Genomic DNA, 25,082 nt, shown 5'->3' with positions numbered 1-25,082 from the left:
CAAGGTAGGAGTGGTATACAGAAGATAGCCCTATTTGGTAAAAGACCAAGTCCATATTATGGCAAGAACAGCTCAAATAAGCATAGAGAAACGACAGTCAATCGTAACTTTAAGACATGAAGGTCAGTCAAAATGGAACATTTTCAGAACTTTGAAAGTTTCTTCAAGTTTCATCAACTTTGAAAGTTTCTTCATGAGGACCGCCACAGGAAGGGAAGACCCAGAGTTCTCTGCTGTAGAGGATAAGTTCATTAGAGTTACCAGCCTCAGATTGCAGCACAAATAAATGCTTCAGAGTTCAAGTAATAGACACATCAACATCAACTGTTCAGAGGAGACTGCGTGAATCAGGCCTTCATGGTTGAATTGCTGCAAAGAAACACTACTAAAGGACACCAATAATAAGAGACTTGCAAGGGCCAAGAAACACAAGCAACGGATATCAGACCGGTGGAAATCTGTCATTCGCCCTGATGAGTTCAAATTTGAGATTTTTGGTTCCAACCGCCGTGTCTTTGTGAGATGCAGAGTAGGTGAATGGATGATCTTCGCATGTGTGTTTCCTACTGTGAAGCATGGAGGAGGTGTGATGGTGTTTTGCTGGTGACACTGTCAGTGATTTATTTAGAATTCAAGGCACACTTAACCAGCATGGCGACCACAGCATTCTGCAGCGATACGCCATCCCATCTGGTTTGCTCTAAATGGGACTATCATTTGTTTTTCAACAGGACAATGACCCAACACACCTCCAGGCTGTATAAGGGCTATTTAACCAAGAAGGAGAGTGATGGAGTGCTGCATCAGATTACCTGGCCTTCACAATCACCCGACCTCAACCTAATTGAGATGGTTTGGGATGAGTTGGATCGCAAAGTGAAGGAAAAGCAGCCAACAAGTGCTCAGCATATGTGGGAACTCCTTCAAGACTGTTGGAAAAGCATTCCAGGTGAAGCTGGTTGAGAGAATGCCAAGAGTGTGCAAAGCTGTCTTTTTTTTTTTTTTTTTCAAGGCAAAGGGTGGCTACTTTGAAGAATCTAAAATATATGTGGTTACTACATGATTCCATGTGTGTTATTTCTGAGTTTTAATGTCTTAAAGAAAAACCCTTGAATGAGTAGGTGTGTCCAAACTTTTGACTGGTACTGTATGTCACCTGATTGTTTTCTCTATTTGCCTGTGTGGTGCTATGTGGCAATCTGTGTTTATTTGTGTGTATGTATGTGTGTGTCTCACCAGTTCGTCTAGTAGAGCCTGCTTGCTCTTCCTCTTGGCCTGTAACTGTCTCTGTTCTTCCTGCAGAGTCTCCAGCCTGCGCTGCTCGTTCCCCTGCTGCTCCAACAACAGCAGCTCCTCCAACTCCTCCTGCTCTCGAGTCTGGGAGAGGAGTCGGAGAGAAAACAATCAATATCATAGTAGACAGAGTATTGCAGAGGAGGAGACAGAGGTTGAGAGAGGAAGCTAGACCATTTAGTACAACAGAATAATGCATAAGCGATGCGTTTCACCAGGCAAAGCAGAGTGAGTCAGTGTGGGGTTACAGGTACCCACCAGCTTGGCCTTGTTCTTCTGAATGATGTCTCTATTCTCTCTCTGGTATGCCTCCATGATCTGTTTTGTCCCCTCCACCTCCAGGTTGTTGGTCAGGTTATAGACTGGAGAGAAGAGAGCAGGGCGGCCCTCTATCAACACACTAGCATGGACTTCACTTCAAATGATTTAGGACTGATACTGGAAATCGGATTTGGCACAAGCTGAATTATGACATTGCAAAGCATCTGACTCTAGATAATTCAATCCGTTTTGATTAAATAAGTAAGGTTGAATGTTGAAATTGTATATATCCCTATTTAAAATAAACAATAGAAACACATAGGATTTTCCAGTGCATTTCTCTAAAAGTAATTAGCCATGTTTCTGATGATGTAAGCATAGGGGACAGTAGGAGAGGTCTAACACATTGTCACAGTGCAAACACCATCTGACAGAAATCTCTGAGAATTTGCACAGAGAGAGTGGTGTGTCTCTGACCCTGGCTGGCACTGACGCCTGTAAAACATCAACATCCAGAGCCAAGGCCAGATCAATCAGGCTGCATCCTTCCCTCTCTCCCCCCGCCTCCTCTCACCAATCTCCTCCACTCGCTCCAAGTAGTCATTGTATTCTCTCAAGTTGGAGAAGTCAAAGTCTCTCTTGTTGTAACTGTGAGGGAGAAAGCGAATAGTTATTATATGCATTAGGCTTAATGCTTGTTTGCACACATTACATTGAAACAGCGGAGCTAAAGAAATAAAAATGAGGGATGGATGTAATAGGAGGGGCTGAGAGGAAAAAGTATGGCAGGGAAAGAGCTTTCCTATTCGAGCAAACCCTGAGGGGCCCATTGTCTACAAAACAAACAGCATCATGACAATGACAAAGGCAGCTTAAGGAGAGGGAGGAGTGGGCTGAACACAGACACACCCTTCTCCCCCGTGCCCCTCACTCACATCTTGAGCACCTTCTTACGGATCTCCACCTCCTTGTCCACGGCAGGGTCTTCAAAGAGCTGCACACGGAAGTTACTCTTCCTCAGGGGCGTGTCGCACTGCACACAGTTCCCCGAGCCGCGCACAAACAGCATGTCCACACAGCTCTCACATCTGAGAGGAGACAGAGACACAGACATAATAGTAAACCAGCATTTCCCCAAACTTGGTCCTCGGGACTACGCAGCTGATTCAAATGATCAAAGCTTAATGATGAATTGATTATTTGAATAGCTTGTGTAGTGCTAGGACAACAAAAAAACGTTCACCCCTTGGAGTCCAAAGTTTGGGAAACCCTGTGGAAAACACACACAGCTGTAGAGGAAACTATATTATATGGAGCATGCATGTCAAAATCTGTACCTACTGTATGTGCATGTCTAATGCACTTTTCCTTAGCAAAGGCATAGTGGTATATTTCAAATGTATATTTTGTCTGTCTGTCTGAGTTATCAGCCTCACAGCACGTGATAATGGCCATCTTGTATTTTTACAGTAGGAATCGTGAATGGAATGTTGATTCCCCCCCATACACACGGAAAATAATCTGACACCCCTGCAATTGACTATGTCTGCACTGGAAAAAAAGTTATATATATATATATATCATTTCAAATTAACTCATAGTCAACGTGCCACGTTGCATAGAATACAAAATCTAGTTCAGCAATGTACCCACAGCTTCTCTCATCACTAAACCATTTCAAATTCCACTGATCCTGAAGTTCCCTGAAAGGCTCTAGGTTCTTTCAGCATTGTCAGTATTGTAATCCTTTTTAAAATGACCTTGAAAGTGCTCTAGCAATTGACCTAATATTAATTAAATCAAAACAATTGCAAAACAGTTATAGTAGATTTAGGCTAAATTACATTATGACGTATTCATCTGTAGCCTAAGGCATGATGAACTGCATTGATAAAGAAAGTCTAACCACATGACTACTATTGTTGCATGATACACAAATCCCATCTCATCATTAGTCAATTTCGACCAACAGGAAAGCATTCCAATGGAGCAGGTTCTTTCCTCCACAAACCATCAGGACAACACAGCCGTAGCAACGACCAGAGCAAACTTTGGGCCGAGCAACATTTACTAATCAATCACACCTTTAAGGAGGTAGGCATTTACCCATCAATTACACTTAAGTGAGGAGTGGACCCAGAAGACAATGGAAAAGGCCTTAATTCTTCCCTAAGTAGGCCGCAGGAGAGGGGAGCAGGGGGGCTGGATAAACATTTGCACAGTCCACTCTTAATTAAGTCTCTGAGAAGCTTTATTCCACTGGAATTCACCTTCTGTAGGCTTCCTGCTCCTAGCTTCAAAAGCAAGCCCAAACATCTGGTTTCCAAATGGCCACATCTAGGGTGACTACTGCCATTTTCACTCCAAAATGTTGTTGCTTATTCAATGTGATGAAATTCTGGGGGAAATCTTGTGTCTCCATGTTTTTTTTATTTGTTTCCAAAGTCACATTGCTTTCAAAACTTCTTTAGAACCCGAGTCCTTCAGGCCAAGTTGCAGTAAACCCTTTTCACCTCATCAGCAAGATTCTCAATGAAAAAGCAGTTATGGGAGAAACTGCAGAAACTACAGGGCTTTGCCTGTTTACATATCAGATATGGGCCAATCAAAGCAAACTTGCCAAAAGATAATTAACACCAAAACACCCTCTAGTATAGAACAGAGCTCACAAAACATTCACAAATAGGCATAGTGTTCAACAACCACTGGATTTAGCACAAAAACATAGATGAAACAAAAGTTATCCTATACGTGGTTGGTCCCCAGGACCATGAGAGAGCCCTCTGATCAAGTGCAGCCCAGTGGGGGCAGATGTTCACTGTGGCCCCAGGCTACAGGAGATGTATAGGCCTGGCCATATGGAGGTAGAAGGGGGGAGGGGTGCTACTTGTTTCCACAGGCCCACAAAGAGCCCATTCATCAGGCAGGGCCATAGCTTGCCCCCTGCCCCATAAATGGACCACACAACGGACCCTCCACAGGGGAAATCCTGTGTAATTCTAGAGCGAAGAGGTGAAGCTATGAGAAGATTGAAGGGAGGAGACTTTCAAAGTGAACTTGCCATCTTTAGGCTAGCCATCTGTATAGGGCCCTCTTTCTGATTGTGTCTTTCTCCTGCTTCTGGGCATAAGGACTTGGGAGAGACCATATGTCTAGCATCATACACACGGTTTCTCTAGCATATGCTCTCTCCCTCTTTCTGTCTCTGTTTCCTTCTCTCCCAAGGCTGTTCTCACTGCAGCAAAGTGGTGAGTGAGCCCTGCATCCCCCAGCCCTCGCTCTCCCTCACCTGTCCTGTTCAGAGCTCCTGGCTCATATCTCTCCCATCTGCAGCCGTCAGCAGGTCAGGTGGAGGTAAACAGGGGCCTGGCAGGGCAAAAACAAACCCCCCACTACCACAACCCAAGGGCCAGTGACATTGCCTGCCTCCCTCCTCCACGGTAGAGAATGTAAGTACAACACAGCCACATAGGGGTGGGTTCACCCGCTTCTCCCATGAAGCCCTCTCCATGCTCTGGACTGGGCCTAGACCCAGACAGGAGATCCCTTTGTGTAGTAATCACCTGTAGTAATCATCAAACAGTGCTAACCTGCTGTGACACCCTTTCCAGCCTGTGACACACAACACCTGCAGAGCCACAGCCAGAAAATACTGGGACACTTGATTGGCTCTTAAAACTAAATGGGAAGAGGAATTTCATAAATTACAATGTACATTATCAAGCATGGGAAAGAGTAAAACTTCCTAAATTAGTTTTCGAATAAACTACCTCGCTCTGCACTCTAATGGGTAGGTGACTGACAGACACACAAGAACTTAGCCTCCACCTGCAGATGTGTCCCTATCACTCCTTCCTCAATCTCTACATACCCACCCTAATGTACCTGGCCCACCGTCATCTGTGCCCAGTCCCTGCTTCCAAATGCCAAAGGACACAGGCCCTGCATCACGGTGTGTAGGTAATAAATAACATAAGGCCAGTGTCAGTGGCGACGGGGACACTAAATGTGCTGCTGTGGGATTTAAATTTAGACACAGGGTGAAGAGGTTACATATAGCGTGTGGGACGGCCTACACCGGAATGGCTTCATAGCGTTGTCAGCTGTCAGCAAGACTCTCTCCCCAGTGCAGATAAGATCTTGCCACAGTTTGACCAACCGTCAGTCAGACCAACGGACAGACAGGAAGATAAACTAGTCGGCACAGGATATTTTTGTTTGTTCAATTTCATTCAAACATAGTGAATCATAATCAACACATTGTCTATGGAACTTATGTCAAGTTTAGGCTCTTTTGTGACAGATCAAATTTGGTTCTGGGTTCCAAGACTGTGTAAATATTGTGCATCAACAATAGCATACCAAACCTTGAAATCATGAGTTATCAAATGACCAGCAGTAAGGACAGTCAAAAACAATTACCAATGTGTGTGGTTGCAGTTTCCTAGCAGCACCCAAATAATCTGGTAAACAGTTCTTAAGATCAACATCAAGGTGAACGGAGCTAGGGAAGGGTTATCCTCTAAATTGCAAAGTTATTTACATTTTCTCCCAGTGTGACCCTGCGTCCAGATAGAACAGAAGCTCTGAGTTATGAGTGTGCTGACCTGATGACGAAGCACGGCCACTTCCTGATGGTACGGATAATAAACAAACAGGGTCAAACATATGCGCCAACAGACACCAGCATTTTCCTCACGCGCCACTGTCACTGCATAACAACACCCATAAAAATCAACCCGTCTCCTTTCCTTCATCAGGGAGACTGGGAGGATGTCTGGGCTTACAAACAGGGGATGTAATTGAGGACAGCTTTCTTGCAATATTTTTCTGTTACTTCCATAGAGACTGAGGCAGTACATCAACCTGAGTTGATAGCTTTATGGTTACGTTTCAGTATCACATGTTCTTGCAATAAAAATAAACAACAAGCCAGCGTTGTCTATTTAAGTGATTAATGCCCGAGAAGACGGTTTTTGGAGGATATATTGGCACGGGTGTTAAGCCAGAGACGAAAACATTTACTTGTGCATTCTGTACAACTTGTAAACAAGACACGCTGAGACAAGGCGAAGTGTTTATGTTGCAGATAGAAAGGGATGAAAAACAGCAAACATGTTGACATCGTGCACCTAAAAGGTCATAGTTCTTCACTTTCAGCTTTGCTAGCTACATAGTAACGTCAACGGAATCAACTCCACGAGTTGAGTTTAGTCGACTAGCTAACGTTACATAGCAGAAGTAACGTACTACTAGCGAACATGACATTGTATATTCCTTGTGGTAGTTGTCTGGCTAAATAACATATTTAACGGGTTGAAAACCTGCAGCTATATCTGTGAAGCTAGCTCGCTCAGGACACTGCTGGGCTTGCTTGCTAGTTAGCATGAATGGATAACGTTACTCACAGCGTGTGGCCACAAACATTCACCATCAGTTTCAGAGAAGGATTCCTGTATTTTGTTGTCTTGCATCTCGGACACCCTTGGTCGTCCATCTCTACAAAGCACAGAAATGAGAGAAAACAGAACTAAAATGAACTAGCCAGCTAGCTAATAAGTTAGCATTCTTTCTTGACAGTTCACTCAAGCGGTCAAATGTGTCACCTTCAAATAGTCCCGATAAGAACGTCGCTGGTAAGAACGCTTCCTAGTTAATAGTTCCTCAAAGTGCATCGCACAAAGAGGACAAATGCAACATAGTGATAAATATTGTTACTGTCCAATGATCACAAGAAAAAACTCACACACACGAACATTTCAGAATTCCACAATGCTTAGGCTTACCGGTATTTCAAAAATGTAGCCTAACTTTCATCATTTACTTTTTTACATTAATTAATCGAAGGTGGAATTGAAGGCATAATGGCAAGGGTAGGCTTTCATCTCACCGAGTATGTCTTTCTTTCTCTAAAAGGGGCAGTCCATTGTCACATAGCTCAGTTGGTGCAATCAAAAAAAAAATGCCATAATGCAGGCAATATGGATAGTCTTTTCCGCTCCCATAACAAAATCCCAAACACATTCACCTTGTACAGGTAAGCCTCTGAAATACTGTACGTCATGTCTGAGTGACAGATGCAAACCAAACACTCGTCCCTGGATCGTGGTCGCTCCTCCCTGGTGTAGTCCGTCGTAGCCAATTGGGTGACTCTCCTGCAGACAGACCCCAATGCCCCTTCTTGCCACAGTTCCCGCAGAATAAAAATCACATTGGAACTAAAGGGGAGAGCTATCCGTTTACAGCTGCTGCCAGACATTCGATCGTGTTCGCATGGCGAGGGGGTAACCTGATCGGCTGAAGGCTTGCCGAAACCAGGGAGGAGTGACTTACAAGGAAGGCTTGAAAAATGTCTTCTTCTTCAGGAGAAGTCACAATTTCAAATAACATCAAGAAGGAAAATGTGAAGATGGACAAGCGAGATTGCATCAAGCTTCTAGCGCTGGATACCGCGGAGTTGTCTATGGAGCGCGCAACTTCGAACACTGATGCAGTCCACAGTGAACTTCTGGTGAGCGCGGCTTCCTCGCTGGCATTCTCCCCGGAGCAAGTGGCGTGCGTATGCGAGGCTTTGCAGCAGGGGGGCAATGTGGACCGGCTGGCCAGGTTTTTATGGTCCTTACCACAGAGTGACCTGCTACGTGGCAACGAAAGCATCCTGAAAGCCCAAGCTCTTGTCGCTTTTCATCAAGCTCGGTACCAGGAGCTCTACAGTGTTTTGGAGAACCACAACTTCAGTCCATTCAATCACTCCTCGCTACAAGACCTCTGGTATAAGGCACGGTACACGGAGGCAGAGAAAGCGCGGGGGAGACCCCTGGGCGCCGTGGATAAATATCGCCTGCGGAGAAAGTACCCACTACCCCGGACTATCTGGGACGGGGAAGAGACAGTATACTGCTTCAAAGAGAGGTCCCGCAACGCGCTGAAGGATCTATACAAGCAGAATAGATACCCCTCTCCAGCCGAGAAAAGAAACCTCGCTAAAATCACGGGACTCTCCTTGACGCAGGTCAGCAACTGGTTCAAAAACAGGAGACAGAGGGACAGAAACCCGTCCGAAGCACAATCAAAAAGGTGAGAAAATAATCAGTTGATTGCTTGATTTTACGCAAATGACACAGTGTGCGTAACAGCTTAAGAAATTTAACTCATAAATTCATTACCAGGAGTCATTTTGAGAGATTATTGCTGGCGCGGTCGAGCAGGCTTGCCTTGTATGGTACATGCACACCTGACTGTAGCCTCTGACTATTGCATGGTAATCTCTCATAGAGCTTGGTGTGTGAGTTGACAGCGTAAATCATTAACATTATAATATTGGCACAAAAAGGTGTGCAGGGTAGCTTACACGCCGCTAATGTTTTGAAATATGAGGCTGTTGTCATCCAGATCAGGTTTCATTTGCGTGTTAGGGCACTAAGAGCATGGACACCAGTCCAACATAAGCCTACTCTATTCCAAATATAACCTTTATACTCTAAATTGTGTTATGATGTTATAAATAAGTTGCTTTTATAGATGTAGCCTATAAATATAAATAGTCTCCGTTCGTGTGTTAAGGTTCACAATTAACTGAATCCAATTCTCACCACATAAATCACTTTGGCAATCTTCTTTCCCTCTTATTAAACCGGGGAATTAGAACACCTCCCCTTCATTAGAAAATCCCCCACCCCCAGACAGATAGATATTATTCCCTTCTTTTTATGTTTTCTTCTCGCGCGCACCTGGTGGAGGTGACCTCTTACCCACCCTGCACACATTGGTTGAATCAACGTTGTTTCCACGTAATTTCAACGGAATTACATTGAACCAGCGTGGAATAGACTTTGAATTGAGGTCTGTGCCCAGTGGGTACTCTCTCTCTCTCTCGCTCTCTCTCTCTCTCTCACTACAAACTTCCCAAAAATAATGCCATCGATTGCTCAAAGGCATTTGTTTTTGCAATCCACTTTATTCCAGTTTGTGGGGGCCAAAAATGATATTGCCACTGACTAAACATTATTGTGCTTTGAGTGACAAAATAAGTGATTATAAGCCTGAGCTAATTCATGGAGAAGATGAATAGGATTTACGCTTCTTCAATAATTGGCATGCAGGCCTCAGGAAGATGAAGAATACGTTGCTCTTTAGTTCAGAGAGCACGTATTTTTTGTAGCAAGGGGAATGCAGCTGTTTCAGTCACTCGCTCATGATGAAAAATACGATTCAGATGGCATTGTTCAATTTCCTAATATTTTACTAACATTATTAACTTAAAAAGTGAAACTATGCAAACATAAAATCATAATACATTATATGCCAATGACCACTTAAGAAAATACAAATAAAGGTATCTGACCATTTGTGTTGTCACGCTGCGACCGCTTGCATTTGTCACCCCGGAATGTATTACGCCAAATGGTAGGCCTGAAGGAGTATAACTAAAGGAGGGCTATAATCCAATTTACTCTCCATTGGATAAAACGTTTGGTAGTCGACGTTCCTTATTAAAGCCATGTTTGAGAGATCTCCATTGATCACCTCTGTTGTTGTGCCCACAAATATTGTGTGCCCATAAAATTATATAGCCTATATAATGTGGTTGTATCATTGTTTTATTAGGCTAAGAGAGTTGAGGTATGGACAAAGTTGCTTTGACATATCAGCCATATTTCTTTGTATGCATTTCTTTGTATGCAAATAATGTCTTTCTATGATTATTTCGGTTTCAAAATCTGTCTGTCACTCACTCTGTCAGTAGTAAGACTCAACCTGTGCACTCACCAATGACAACAACGTAAGTCAAACCAGTAGGGCAACTTACTTCGCTGAGCTCAATTCTTCCTCACACAATTCCATCATTAAAGTCTACCAAGAGTTAAGAAGAGGACATATTTTCTTCAGACAGTCCCTGAACTGCTTTCAATATCTCACTCTCTTCTCCCCTCTGCATTTTTTTCCACAGTGAATCTGATGGCAACCACAGCACAGAGGATGAGTCTAGTAAAGGGCAGGAGGAGCTCTCTCCACGCCCCCTCTCCAATTCATCTGACGGGACGATGACCCATGGGGCCCTCCCCCTGCAGACAGGGTCTCTGGACAGTGGTGTAATCATCCAACAGATTGGAGACATCAAGATACCCCCTGGATCCAGCAGTGAGGTGCTCTTCAACAGAAACCTAGCGACAAGTAACCGCTCCACTGTCTTCCATAACGGTGGCTCGTCTTACCTCCAGGCCCCCAGCAACATCCTGTTCAATGGGCTCAACCTGGGCATCCAGCCCTTGGCCTTCAACCCCCTGCGGCCCTCTGGGGGGGTCCTGATGGGGGGCTCTGGTGTGGACATGCAGATGCAGGCAGGCCAGGAGAAGGGGCTGGGTGGCTCCAGTGTGGACTACGCCTCCTACTCTGGCTGTGTAAACGGAGCAGAGGTGAAGCTGGAGGGGGTTTACAGCATGGCAGCTCAAAATGGCGGCTCGTCTGTCCTCACGTTCAGCTCGTCCTCAGCGGCGCTCCAGCTGGGCGGGTACAGTCTGGTCCACGTGCCCAGCGGCGTATCCAACGGCGACGGGACGTCACTGCTCAACAGCAACTTGGGTCTTCCTCTGCAGCTCCCCTCTGACTCCTCATCTCTCTCACAAGGTGGGTTGACTTTACCTCATATCTGTCGATGTGGTGGTGTGTGTGTATCAGGGGGTGTTGGGAAAGGCAGAAGACACATTTCCGTTCTAACCAACGGACAATAATGTTGTATTTTATTCTATTCTACATTGAAAACAAAAAATCCACATTGAAGTTTTGCTGATAGCAGTTTCCGAGGTATTGGTGACAACTAATGACTGTTCTATATGTAGTATTATAGCATTTTAGGTGCTCTTCCAACTGCTAATAGAGAAAGAGAGAGTGCATTACAGTAAAATGGTGGTGGTTGACCGTAACCTTTCAAACATCTAAAATATTAGAGCAACTTAACCCCGCTCCCCTTCAAAAAAAAACGGAGTCCTGGGTTGAAATGTAAATGGGTGTAGTCACCAGCTCTGTTATGCTTTCAATATGTCTGAGCTGTCTTAGTAGATGTTTTTTACTACACTGCAATGAGTTGGGGCTGGACGCAAAGGCCACACACAGACACATACACACACACATCCATATTTTCTTGTGTGGTGATATATGGTGGTCCTGGAAAATTATAGAGATGAATGGAACACAGGTTCTGAAGTCATCATCAGTCATCATCACTGCACACTCCTGACCTCAGGGGGAGAGAGGAGGATAATCTGTTTAAGACAATCACAGGACTGAAAAAACGTACTAACGAGGAGAGAGTCATTACAGCACTTAATTTGACACAAAGCAGAGAACTCATACCAGGACAACAGAAAAGTAAAATGAAAAGAAAAAAGCCTTCTTGTTGGCCCATAGCAGGCTTTTACATCAATACGACTCTCCTGGGTCCCACAGGGCCAGCTTCAAAAACCAGGAGTTGTGAGAGAGACACAGCAGAGATTTCAGATGGAATTCTGTTGTAAGTTAGAATAAGAGTGAGTAACAGTAAGAGTGAAGCCAAAGATTTACAGAACTATGTTATAGTCAATGAGGAGATGATGTTATAGTGGTTCAGAGATAAGAGTATAAAGTATTGTTAGATGAAGGAAGTATAAAATGTTTAGGCTAATAATCTGTCATTTGAATATCTCAGGTACAATCCAAATGAACAATGTAGCAGTCAGTTCTTCTAGTGAGGACTCCTACCACCACCAGCACCATCAGGACAAGCTGGCCATGGCCCCCATGCACCCCAGCACGGTGCTCTACAGCATGGGCAACGCTGGACAGACCTCCATCAAGAAGGAGCCCCTGGAGGGTGGTGGGGGCGGAGGGGTGTACTCCTACCACCATGGCCTTCACCTGGACCCCAGTGGGCAGCTCAGCTACTCTTCAGACCCACTAACCTCAGAGGAGGTCCCCTCCAGCCAGGGCTCCTCCTCTGACGTAACCACCGTCAGCTCCTCCAGTCCAGAGCCTGAGGTCTACACCAGCCTCACCGTCAGCACCCCTCTGATGGCCCAGACAGACCCTAACGGACACCAACTCCAGCCTGGGGAGTACCTCAGGGGCCACAACCCACAACCTGTCCCCTCCTCACACCTCCTGGGCCCTGGCATGAACAACAACTACATGTCTGTGTCGGAGAGTAAGGTGGACGCTAGTGGTGGTGGGGTGAATGAGATGGTGCGGGTCATGTGTGGGGAAATGGAGCCGGGGGAGGAGAAGGACCTGTCCAAATTACAGACAGTGCAGATGAACGAGGACATGGCTGACCTTTAACCTATGACCTTTCATAAGCACTCATATCTGTCCAAGCAGTGATGTGGTGAATCTTTTTACTCTGTTTTTTTTTACCATTCATTTCCTCTAACTGTTAAATTATTTGCTAATGTTGTGTTCATTTTACCTTACAATAAGCTTTATTCAGATACAAACCCCTTGGATTGGCACCATGAAGTCATCCTAATTAAATATTTTTAAATCCCCGATCTTTCCTCTATGCCTTGCAGAAAGGCATGACTAGCTGTTATTTTTGAAGTCCCTTGCATGCATTTGAACCACATTTTAAGTGTGCATTTTTTAAAAGACAACACCTGCTACTTCCTGTTGACTGGACTTGATCTGCAGAACAGGTGTTGGCCCTGGTCATGTGACAAGGATGTTCCTCCAAACTAAGTGCATCATCTGGGAAACCAAAAAGGTCATTTAGTAGGGGCAGGGGTAGCGTCACTGTGAAAAGGTTAATTAAAACCACTAACGCTGCACTGAAAACCACACATAACAGGAAACCACTGCAATTTAGTCCTTCAATAAGAAATTAATGTACATTTCTGCCTCGTAAAATGTCAGACTTCAAATGGGTGGCAGGTAGCCTCAAGGTTAGAGCGTTGGGCTAATAACCGATCCAGTTCGAATCCTGGGGCTGACAATGTGAAAATTCTGTCTCTATGCCTTTGAGCAAGGCACTTAACCCCAGGGGCACTGGACATTGGTGACCCTGGTCGTGACCCCACTCCCTGCGGGTGTCTCTGGGGAGTTGGGATATGCAAGAAACACATTTCCATTACACACACTTGTAACAGGACAAATATAAGACCCCCCCCCCCAAAAAAAAAATTTGTTTATTATTCACTGACCTCTCCCAATTTGCACTATAGCATCAAAACATAAGATTGTAGCTTCAAAGAACATACTTTTTCCTCTGGGGGAAACATTAGCAAATCAATACAGTGACATTTGTTATAATGTGTAAAACATATTTCAAACTTCATATATTTCAAGCTTCAACCATTATTGGAGACAGGGTGGGGGCCTAAAAGGGCTGTTACACAGTCCAGTCTGTGTCTAAATGAACTTAGTAAAACCTCCATATGCTGTTTGGCAACAGTATGTCCCATCATTCATTTCTAAATGTCTCCCAAACTGTCTCTGTGAAAAAATACATCAATAATATTTTTCTACAAAGTAAGACCGGTGTGCCTGTTTGTGTGTTTGTATAAGAAACTGGGAGGGGGGTATTGTGCTTGATCGAGGAGAACCACATGCAGTCTGATGTGTTTTATATGGAGAGGGATTTCTATTGTGTCCCTTTGCATGGCAAACTGAGTTAACAATATTAGAATGTCTTACTACTAGTGCCTTTTACTTTTAATTGTTATTTGTAAATACGATTGAGTGTGGCAAACACGTTCTCTACAGTTTATGATTGATGTGTAGGTGCAGTGTGACACATCCAATGCATTAATGGGTTTCTGATAAAGCTTAGCTATTCCACCTTGGGTAATTTCCTGGTTTTGTCAGATAGGGGCATAAGGCAGACATATCCTGTTATATTAATATAGATAGTAAGTGGACATCATCAGTCAACAAATACATGTGGAGCACACAGACACACAACACAAAACCATTATACGCCATGACCAGCAGATGTCATTTACACATAACAGTAAGACAGTAAGACACAGATGTACATAGAGTGGCCAGTACATTTTTCTTTGTCAGGTTCCATGACCTAAACCCCCATTCAGAGTAGTGCTATGAACAGACTGCAAACTGACAAAAAGACGACATTACAGAACAACTTTGTCTTCTTGCTCTGATGTCATATACCAAAAATGAGCCATAGGCATATGGTAAAAACAGATTGTTTTTTATTTGATCTTGAACTGTATGTTTGTAATCTCAAATTATCTGAATGTATTTTTTAAAATCTCCATACTTCATTAAAAGTTTATATTTATAAAAATATAAAACTGGTACACTTTTTTGTCATGAACAAAGTTTTTTCTCGATTCATTTTTGATTAAACATGTGAGTTGGGTTTGTGTTTAATGTTATGTCTACAGTGGACCTAAATTCTCGAGACAGGAAGCATACATCTTCTATATATTTAAAAGACTTAAAAAGCCAAACTCTGTGAGGATGGGGGTATAACAGTCGTGCCCTAATCCAACAAGCCTACAACCTCGCTCTGCAAACCTGCAGTGATCATTTGCACATGCCTGGCAACCTGGAGTTCATTAGTCCTCCTTTTCTCATCTCAGCCCCTGTAATTCAAATAAACAGCAATGAGATTTCCAGAGGTACTGCTCTTAGGGGTGGGGGGTCTACAGCTCCAAAACACCCTGTCCAAGAGCCCTCTCCCTGGGCTAACACAGAGCAAGCCCTGCCTGGCTCACTCAGCCAACCCACAAGTGGACGAATGAGTCTGAAGTGCTGTCACTCACAAGCACTGTGTGTCTGTACAGAGAAAGCCTGAACTGCTCACATGGCTTAGGGGGATTTTACATGATCTTCCACCCAATTTTGATTCACTCCACCGGATCCCAAGTAAGGCGAAGTAAGATGGTGGGGGGGGGGGTTGTGGATGGGTAGATGGACAAATTATAGTGGTTTAGGGACCGGACTATTGGCCTTATGCTCTTTGCGGATCCTTTTTATGGGTTCTATGCAGATGACCCAAATAAACAGAAGGTGTTTGTCTCTGCTCACTCAATGGTGATGAGGCCCGGACAGAGACGGGGGAGAGAGTGGGAGAAAAGGAGCTGGAGAGGCAGGTTGCTGGTGTATGGTTACCTGTGCACAGGTGACCTTGCCACAGGCATTGGATTAGCTGATTGTTAGGTATCAGGTAACGCCTCCTGTAATATTGAAGAAGGCTTTGTTGAAGCCCTGAACAATGTCCCATTGGCAATGGGAGCCCGTGTTCTGTTGGTCTCACGGGGTGGGGGCCCCAGAAAGCTCGAAATTCCACATTTTTATTGTGCCTGTAGAATAGGAAAAAAATGAACACCACACTCAGTCCTTTTTTATGGAAGACTAAACATTATTTTGAAGAACATGTCTACATCTGTTTGTAATATTGCTATTTTATTTTAATTACAGTAGCCTACAAGGCAACCTTGATAGATGTATTGACTATTTTATTTTTCCAAAAATATATCACTTTTAAAATTACACACTTGTTTGTATAAAATGCGTCCAGCAGCTATCGTTTACGATCAAGTACACTCCAATCCAACGACATAATAATGTTACCAAAAAGTAGAAGAAAAAAGAGGCCTATCATTTTTTCCGCAATTTAAAACGTGCACTGTAAAACATGCAAGGGTGAGCAGTAAAAGAAGGGAAACCCCCCAGAACCGAGGCCTTATTAAAAACGGTGACCTCTGATCTCTTGGATAGTTTCAAAGATGACATTTAATGCGGTGCAGCAGACTGCAAGCCATATGTAACATGACCTGGGGAGCGCGGTACTGCGCTGATCCACGTCCCACTCACTAATGAGAGGCCAGGGGTCGCTGGGTGCCGCACAGTTCCAACAGACCCACCACCAATACTTTCCCCACTGAGATTCATTTGTTGATTCCGAAAGAGAGAAGTAAATAAATGAAAGTAAATGAGTAAATATAAGTAGAATTATGCATTGTTGGTGAAAACGGGCATTCTACGGCGTTTACGATGTGAAATGTGTCTGTGCGTAAAATCCATTGGGAATGACAGAGATTAGGCTAGTTGTTTTCACCATCAAAACCACAACGCAGTTTTTAACTTCGACTTCAGATAATAGAGTTATCAGGCGTGAGAAAATATCTGCACATGTTCAGTCCATCATCCACAATCAAAGAGAAGGGGAAAGGTGCGACCTGGGGCGATTTAATGGTCGGTTCTGCACTTTAAGGGCAACGTGTAACATATGCGTAAAAACGGTCCAAACGTGCACTAGTAAACGTCCCCTGATTACACGTGCCCGTGTGTTTCCATCCATCTCTATATCTCTCTCTTTCTCCCCCTCACTCACACACACACACGCACGCACGCACGCACACACACACACACACACACATGTTGTTCGCCACTGAACAGTAATATGTTGAGAAAGAGGCAACAGCTGGGAGGCCGCATCATCTCCACACCACACTGGTCAGATGGTATTTCCCAGAGAAACACACCACTTTGTAACAGGAGCGACGCAGATAAGACTCATATGACTATTGAGGAGATAGACTTGGTCTAAAAGCCATTAAAGCATGACAGCTTCTTTCACCATGCCGAATGTCGCCTGCCCAATATATGTTTTATTAGTTGTGTTTCCAACACTCATAGACATGTTCAATTCATTTAAAATATAAATTAGCACATTAACACTGAAAATAAGCTACTCTCCAAGTAGCCTAATTCATCGGAGGCTTCGTTTTAGGCATTGTGAATATATCACATCTCGATCTGTGCATAAGGCAATTGGATTGTCGTTTATAAACTGGCGCCCCCTCCCCGCCAATAACTTTACACGTTGTCTGAAACCAATGGTTTCAAATGGTTTAGAAAATGAGGACAACACGACAAAACATTGTGGTTATTTTAATACATAGAACTCGAACAGGCCTACGGTAAAGCCTCTTAATTGAATTATATTTTAACAAGAGGACCAAAGCGTGTTTACTGACCTGCTGTATAATAACCTTTCGTAGCCTATGCGCTGGCCCTGCGAGGAAAGTGAGCCTTAATGATTTTGATTGGGGGTGACCGCAGTGCTCTTATAAAATGCCTAATTTTCTAACATGATAGGATCCTATGTTACGCTGATAATTGCGGCTGCAATTTGATTTACTCATTCATGTCAACGGTTGTGTTTTGAGAAAGCATTATTGCACTTAAAGTGATGAATAGGCTTGTATTTTTACTATATAGGCCCTATGTAGGGCTGAGCCTATAGGCCATTACAAACTAACAGAATATAAATAAAATCCAAGTCGTGGTAATTAATGAATCACATAATTTCGTCACAGGTGAGTGAGTTAAATGATCAATTATTTATTTAAAAAATAACAATAATGCAAGATTGTCATTTACACAAACACGACATATGCCTAAGCCTATATTAGGTTAAAAAAATATAGACAATCTAAAACAGATTTGATGTAACCTAACAAAATACATGTTTGTTTAAGAATGCTTGTTGCATACTTTGCATAGTTTGAATATATATAGGCCTATGCAACGAATTGTACGGGGTGGCAAATATTATAGGCCCACTTTTTAATTGAAAAACGTTTTACAGCAATTATTAGGCCTGGGCTATAGGCCTATGTCTCGAACTATTTTGATTTATCCAAGTAGTCTAGATATCTTAAGGAAAGCCACTGGATTACATACATTCCATATTTTTCAGCCAATTTAAACAGTATCAGCATTGTTCCAGTCAACAGCTGAAATAGCAGTTTTGATTTAGCGAAACCCATCTGCTAGCCTATTGTTTGTGTTAAGCCGGCCTTGCTGGACTTTCATAATTTTACTCTCTCCCCTTTTTATGAAGAAAAAGCTTCACTCACAAAACGCCCTATATAGACGGTTTGATATGAAATATGGTGACGTTTTTATGAAGTGCTTTATGTTTTTGTGGCTCGGTTTCTTTCTCCCTCTCGTTGTGTGCATAGACGTGGCCAGTCGTCATCGTTTCTCATGGGCATTGGAGGGGTGTCCACATCTTGAAATAATCACGACCTGAGATCGAGCACGTCCCCCTGGCTTCTCCGGTTAAAGGAGGAGGCGCGGCGCAATGTGGTAGAGATATTAGAGAAATCTGCGAGTGGCTCATTTGCTGGTGCATGGGGTTAGAGAACTGAGCGGAGCGCACCCCACAGGTAGGCCTAATGTCGAGGACCGGCAGGCCAACCGCACATTATGCACCTTTTATTAACTGCAAAATGATGGGGCCTTTGTTTTCGATTGTAGCCTATCACAACTTAATTCATAACTTATTGTACTGTCTGATTTGCCTGGCAGAATGCACATATCTTAACCGACGTTAGGCTACTTGGGATGCTCGTTTGATTTTGTTTTCCTTTATAATCAGTACAACTGGGAAGGTCGAGCAATTATATCTGGCCGTAAGTTCACCAGGAGGCAGTTGTGTTGAGATCATAAAACGTTCTCAGCAAAGCTTTGAGTCTTAAACTTCATTCATTGCATACCCTCGTTAATTAGATTGTATGATGGAAGGTTCATTTACAAAAAGTGCACCTAAGTCAATATTATAATCTTTATGGTAAGAGGCATTATTTCCAGACTGATGAAGCACGAGGTAGTCTACAGTTTGTTTTTGCAGGTGTCTGCGACCACAAAAACAGTTGATAAAACCAACACTCGATTAAACCTTAACTGGCAGTGGTGTACCGAATACCAAATATGTTAACAGTAAATTAGACTATATTTAATTAGTAATATCACATATTGGTTAAATATGTAGCCTAACGGACAGTAGAAATAATATTGGCTGCCCTAGAAATGCTCCTTTCGGGTGTCTAGTTCTCAACGTGTTGCCCGAGAGTCACGTTGCAAAACCTGGGAAAGATAAGAATTTGATCTATCCTTCAAAATAACGACTCAACGACCAAGAGCCTGTGACTCACATCACTAATGTACTAATGGATAGGTGTTATGTTTCACGCCTCAACATTGAGGACAGCAGGGGAAAGACGATTTCCAAGAAAATAACCTTGGGAGAGCCCCGAATATAAATGTACATAATTTCCTAGAAATATAAAGTTTTCACACCATAATAAATTAACAATTAGTGCAATATAGTAGGCCAGTCTAAATTTGACTAATGCGAATTGAAACGAAACAACATTTAAAAAAACAGATATAACAGAATATCCTCATGATTAAATATAAGCCTAATGATGTAGGCAAGGCTTTTGGAAATTGAAAGAATTAGACAAGTTGCAAAAAAACTCAAATACATAAATTATCAATGGACATTTCCATCAATGTGCTAACACATTTTTAGGTTCAGCCAGTCAGGTAGGCCTATGCATTGGTGCACATGCATGAAGAGGAGTCGAGTCACACCAGTATAATATAATGCAATAGCCTACTTTAATACTGATGTGCAAACTGTATAGCATAACGTTGGGTTTATTAGGGCTATTATTTGGACGTTAAATAAAATGAGAGGGAATATATTCCATAATCTATACCACATTATTATTTTTGGAAAATGACCGTTGTAAACTCAGTGAAATATGCTACATTTGAGGCATGTTTGACGTGTAAGAAGGTTACTATTCTACATTATAAAGTATAGGCCTATAGCTTTCTTTAATCATCATGCAATATTTACATACAGAGGCCTTTCAAATAACTATCCTAAGTTATTTTTGAAATAGGATAGCATTGGTGTTTTAAACCCATGCCAGTTTATTTACAATATCTTTACAATTTTGCACCCCACTGGGCATAGATGCCATTTCAACGTCTAGGTTTTATGTACATTTGGTTGTTTTCAACTAACGCGAATTCAACTTTAAATCAACAAAAAATGTCACCATGTCATTGGATCTAAGTTAAAATGCCTGTAAGTTGATGACTTTTTGCAACTCTAATAAGTGTTCCACGTTGTTTCAACGTCATCACAAATATTTTTGGGGTTAAATGACATGGTTCAACCGGTTTTTGCCCAGTGGGAATTTTCCTTACCTTTCTTTCCTATCTGAAAGCCCTAGCCTTTGTGGCAGGCACTCATGACACGTATAACTATCATAAGAAGTTCTAAAATTCTATCACCTCATAAAATAAACTACTTGTAATTAATAGACTATGAAAAATATCAGGGAATTACACAATCTGCGTGCTATTAACGCGAATGCAAGATGAGGGGTGTTGACAATGACAATAATGAATCATGCATGGTGATGCAATAAATTACTTCAGCTATATCCATCGATCTCTTACTTAACTTCAAGCCCTGTCTGAAACTCTACAAAAACATGGCGAGAACATGATAAAAATGCCCTTTAAGCGGTCTGTAATAATTGATTAGCATTTAGGTACCTCTGCTCCCTCCGCTAACGCTGGAGAGGAGTACGGGGTGGGGGGGGGGGGGCTCCAATTTCAGCCCCTGACGTATTCCCTCCAGGGAGGAAACGGAGCTGTAAACTCAGTTCTGCTCGGCTGCCAGGGTATAGGGCAGTAAAAGAGCCAATCAACGAATCGCGCAGCGCTCTCTTTAAGCCTGACATATCTCCAACAGGAACAAATTGTCCCAACAATCAACATCCGAATCTCCCGTGCGCATCAGGGGTTGAGTGGATATTGCCTGGGCGGATTGTACTGGGTTCTGGAACACAATAACAGTGAAGAAAATATAGACTCTCAGCATCCTTCTCGATTGGGCTGGGGACCCGACATCATGTCAATACTACCTTCGTTTGGGTTTACCCAGGAGCAAGTCGCCTGCGTCTGCGAGGTCCTGCAACAAGGAGGGAACCTGGAGAGGCTCGGTCGTTTTCTCTGGTCTCTCCCAGCGTGTGACCACCTCCACAAGAATGAAAGTGTACTGAAAGCAAAGGCGGTGGTCGCCTTCCACAGAGGGAACTTCAGAGAGCTCTATAAGATCCTGGAGAGCCACCAGTTTTCCCCGCACAACCATCCCAAGCTGCAGCAGCTGTGGCTGAAAGCGCACTACGTGGAGGCGGAAAAATTGCGCGGCCGACCGCTTGGAGCCGTGGGGAAGTATAGGGTCCGCAGGAAATTCCCTCTGCCCCGCACGATCTGGGACGGCGAGGAGACCAGCTATTGCTTTAAGGAGAAGTCCAGGGGTGTTCTTAGAGAGTGGTACACGCATAACCCCTATCCCTCCCCGCGAGAGAAAAGGGAGCTGGCCGAGGCCACGGGACTGACCACTACGCAGGTCAGCAATTGGTTCAAAAACAGACGCCAGAGAGACAGAGCCGCAGAAGCTAAAGAAAGGTATGCTTAGACCAAAAAGTAAAATGTTGCCATATAGGCCTATTAGTTTATAGTAGAATATAATAAACGGAACATCATCACATGCGTAATCTCCCAGTTGGAATTTTAAATTCCCAACTTTCTCATTTATTTCCAGTGACATGCCCTTATGCTGCTTTTTAGATGGCCCAAATAATATTAGAGTAAATGTATGCTGAATGTTTTGTCCATTGTAAGTTAGAATTTATCCACAGTCAATTACATTTCCAACATTTAGTGTGATAACCCTAAACAAAGCCTATGGCCTGCAAACATTTGATATGGAACCAATGACAGCCTATTGACTATCATTATTTCGATAGTGTTCTAAACATTTCTGGCATCTGAAGAAGTTATAGCTATTTAGATAATGTTACATATACAATTGGAGCTACAGGTCACGAGTTTAAGTCGTCAATATATGGAATCAGTATGATAAGATATATTATTCTAATAAAAAATAATTAAAAGTATGTGACCAAAAGTTTACATTTTGCAATTGAAATGTACAAATAATAAAAACGGATTTAATATTTTCTAAATTGCATTCTCCTAAAGTTTAAACCAATATTGTATTGAATTGTTGTTGTCTTATTATTGAAATGTATGGCTTGTTTATAGCCTATAAGACTATAGATTCTGTAAACTTGTGTCCAAAAGGCCTTCATCACTAATTTTGACATATCTTCCCTTCTCAGAGAGAACAGCGAAAACAATAACTCTGGCAACAACAAACAGAACCAGCTGTCTCCCCTCGACGGCGGCAAGTCGCTCATGTCCAGCTCGGAAGATGAGTTCTCTCCACCACAAAGCCCTGATCAGAACTCTTTGCTTTTGCTCCAGGGAAATATGAGTCACCCCGGCGTCTCCTCTTACCCTATGACCGGCCTCGGTGGCGCACAGCCGCTGCATGGAATGCATGGACACCCGCACCAACTCCAAGACTCGTTGCTGGGACCTCTAACATCGAGCCTTGTGGATCTAGGCTCCTAAAGGCAAACTGATGCTATCTTTGAAAAGACTGATAACTCTACCAGATTGAATAGGCCTACATATATGAAATTAAACTGTGGAAACTTATAACTAGACTGACTTTTGTCTGTCGTTAAATTTGGTTACAACTATAACGCAATTCCTTTATGCGCTTATCCGATTTAGGAGGTACCCTCCTGCCCGTTAATATACAATCAACCCCATTTTTCGAACTCTTAAGTCAACGAGACACTTAAACTGGACTGCCCTTTTGCTTAATTTATGATATTTTTGTTCGGATTAAATGTATAGCAACTTCCTGCTATGGAAACTAAGAAACAACGTTTTCATTAGAATCATAATAATGAGTTTCCAATAAAACAAAAAAGACGTCACATTTGTTTCATGTGTGTTATTTGTATATCCACTCAATAAAATAAATAGTATTATATATTCATATACTATATATTAATTCATTCCTCAAAGATATTTAGGGCATGCAAAAAATATGGGCTAAAGTAAACCAAAACATATTGGTCAGGTTTTCCTCCATTTTGTAGCCTTGAGGCCTCTACAGTTACGCACAGCCATGGCAGGAAACAATAAAAAATAAAATATGTTAAACTTTTGTAGAGGGAGTTATTCGAAAAGCAAATGCTGTTACTTAGGCCTCAATGTCACTTGTCACTGCTCACTGACAACATGAGTGAGATAGTGAGGAATTGGTGTGTGTCACTCTGGATGAACAACTATCAAAGTTCTCTGTTCAACTCTCCGGACCAAAACTACATATTTCATATTTCGTGGAAATTGTTGCTTTAATTTTCATTCAATGCCGTGAGATTTCAGAGATGCTAAAGGCGTTGAAACCAAACACATGAGCAATCCAGAATAACTAACGTTAGAAAACATCCGGATTGGGAACGTCTAAAATGTGGGCCCAAAATCTAATCGGTAAAAAGGACCATGACATGAGGTATGCACAACAGAGCAGTTTTGTTGACAACATTTAAAGCCATGTTTTGCCTAAGGCGAAGCCTAGTTCTCGCCCGTGGTCCATGAGCGCTGCGGATCATTACGTCTGTGTTGCAGTGTTTACTTTGCTCTCTCCAAGTGTTTGTTCTGTCGGTTCTGGGCCACGGGAAAGCCACACCATCTGTGAAAGGCGCGCTCACGCGACGATCTTACATGAATCTGTGGCCTATTAATTAAGAAGAACAAATAGATGTATATTTTTGTAATATTTCATTCTTACACAGATATGTTCAGCATCATGCACAAATGTTAGAATTACAATACAATTACTATTGAACCCTGGTATAACCCTGGTATCACTCTTGTTATAGGCTAAATGTCCTATAATAATTGTGGAAATTGAATGGTTAATTATAACACCACCATCACCAACAAGAATAACAACAGTAGCTTAATCTGAGTTTTGTTGTTGTTATTAGTTATTAGCATATTACTATATTTGTCTAACAATAATACAAATAATATACTAATAATAACACTACTAGAATAATATTAAGAATTATTGCTGCAAGGCTGATTTGTATAGGGTATTACTAGGGCCTAAAGTAGCGTGAGTTAGCCTATATTGCAATCGTCAATGGACAATAACATTTATAGCCTACTGCCTGAACAAAATATCTGCTCATATTTTGAAACTGATTTTCTCACTTGCACTAGAAAAGATTCTGGTAACCTCCTCCGTCCCCCACCCCCTACCCATTCGGCTTATGTCAGGGTGAATTGTTTTGAACATAGAGCACCAAGGATTTCCTGAGCCTAATCTGAACCAGTTGTTGCTAGCTTTAGAGCCTGATTGTGAAGATTGCAGGTCTATGCCCCTCTATAGCATGAGGAACCCTGGCCCGGGGCAGTCTGCATCCCGGAGGAAGTTGTCATTTTGGACTGTTTCTCAGTTATGACTAACAAATGCATTCTACCGTGGAGTGAATATTTACCACTTACAGCTATGCATTTCATATTGTGAAGTAATGCGGTTGTTAGATTTTGAGTAGTTTTCCTATAATATGTTGAGAAACACTCTTTTTCATGCCACTTCGATATGGAAGGGACTTTTGTATAGCAGGTTAGGAGATCTTACGCAGCAGGTTAGGAGAAATCATGTAGCAAGGTAGGAGACTGAGGTTAAGGTTAGGAAAAGGATTAGGGTTAGCAAAAATTTCTCTCTTAACCTGCTACGAAAATCTATTTTTATCAAAGTGGCATGAAAAGAGTGTGCC

General features: G+C 42.6%; 3 protein-coding genes across 5 annotated transcripts in view; 2 read left to right on the top strand and 1 right to left on the bottom strand.

Annotated features, from left to right (window-relative positions):
- mnat1 (MNAT1 component of CDK activating kinase) overlaps window positions 1–25,082 on the bottom strand; it is a 106,327-nt gene that overhangs the window by 65,780 nt on the left and 15,465 nt on the right. Inside the window, exons 1-6 of one of the 3 annotated variants that reach the window (XM_055865006.1) lie at window positions 8,721–8,739; window positions 6,963–7,053; window positions 2,490–2,642; window positions 2,129–2,202; window positions 1,552–1,655; window positions 1,237–1,377 (exon numbers count right to left, since the gene is read on the bottom strand). In XM_055865006.1, coding sequence (XP_055720981.1) covers window positions 1,237–1,377; window positions 1,552–1,655; window positions 2,129–2,202; window positions 2,490–2,642; window positions 6,963–7,053; window positions 8,721–8,730 — 573 coding nt within the window. In that variant the 5' untranslated portion in view covers window positions 8,731–8,739. Of the gene's footprint in view, window positions 1–1,236; window positions 1,378–1,551; window positions 1,656–2,128; window positions 2,203–2,489; window positions 2,643–6,962; window positions 7,054–7,444; window positions 7,569–8,720; window positions 8,740–25,082 lie in introns of those variants that run through there. The other 2 variants (XM_055865007.1, XM_055865009.1) reach the window with 2 other exon arrangements.
- six4a (SIX homeobox 4a) lies at window positions 7,705–14,906 on the top strand. The gene is made up of 3 exons (XM_055865004.1): window positions 7,705–8,631; window positions 10,505–11,181; window positions 12,239–14,906. Exons 1-3 carry the CDS (start codon window positions 7,904–7,906, stop codon window positions 12,865–12,867), a joined length of 2,034 nt encoding a protein of 677 aa, XP_055720979.1. The 5' UTR covers window positions 7,705–7,903; the 3' UTR covers window positions 12,868–14,906.
- On the top strand, window positions 21,080–23,225 carry six1a (SIX homeobox 1a). Its single transcript, XM_055865010.1, has 2 exons — window positions 21,080–21,840; window positions 22,557–23,225. Exons 1-2 carry the CDS (start codon window positions 21,281–21,283, stop codon window positions 22,849–22,851), a joined length of 855 nt encoding a protein of 284 aa, XP_055720985.1. The 5' UTR covers window positions 21,080–21,280; the 3' UTR covers window positions 22,852–23,225.

Source organism: Salvelinus fontinalis, chromosome 16 (genome assembly GCF_029448725.1).
Source record: "Salvelinus fontinalis isolate EN_2023a chromosome 16, ASM2944872v1, whole genome shotgun sequence".
NCBI classification, from domain to species: domain Eukaryota; kingdom Metazoa; phylum Chordata; class Actinopteri; order Salmoniformes; family Salmonidae; genus Salvelinus; species Salvelinus fontinalis.
The sequence above is the reverse complement of the archived record's forward strand: the minus strand, read 5'-3'. Positions and strand labels throughout refer to the sequence as shown.

Excerpts from the sequence above, each read along its gene's own strand:
- six1a (XM_055865010.1), top strand. The coding sequence starts at position 21,281 with ATGTCAATACTACCTTCGTTTGGGTTTACCCAGGAGCAAGTCGCCTGC. Across the intron at positions 21,841-22,556 it reads GCCGCAGAAGCTAAAGAAAG|AGAGAACAGCGAAAACAATA; the intron begins GTATGCTTAGAC and ends TTCCCTTCTCAG.
- six4a (XM_055865004.1), top strand. The coding sequence starts at position 7,904 with ATGTCTTCTTCTTCAGGAGAAGTCACAATTTCAAATAACATCAAGAAG. Across the intron at positions 8,632-10,504 it reads TCCGAAGCACAATCAAAAAG|TGAATCTGATGGCAACCACA; the intron begins GTGAGAAAATAA and ends TTTTTTCCACAG. Across the intron at positions 11,182-12,238 it reads CTCCTCATCTCTCTCACAAG|GTACAATCCAAATGAACAAT; the intron begins GTGGGTTGACTT and ends TGAATATCTCAG.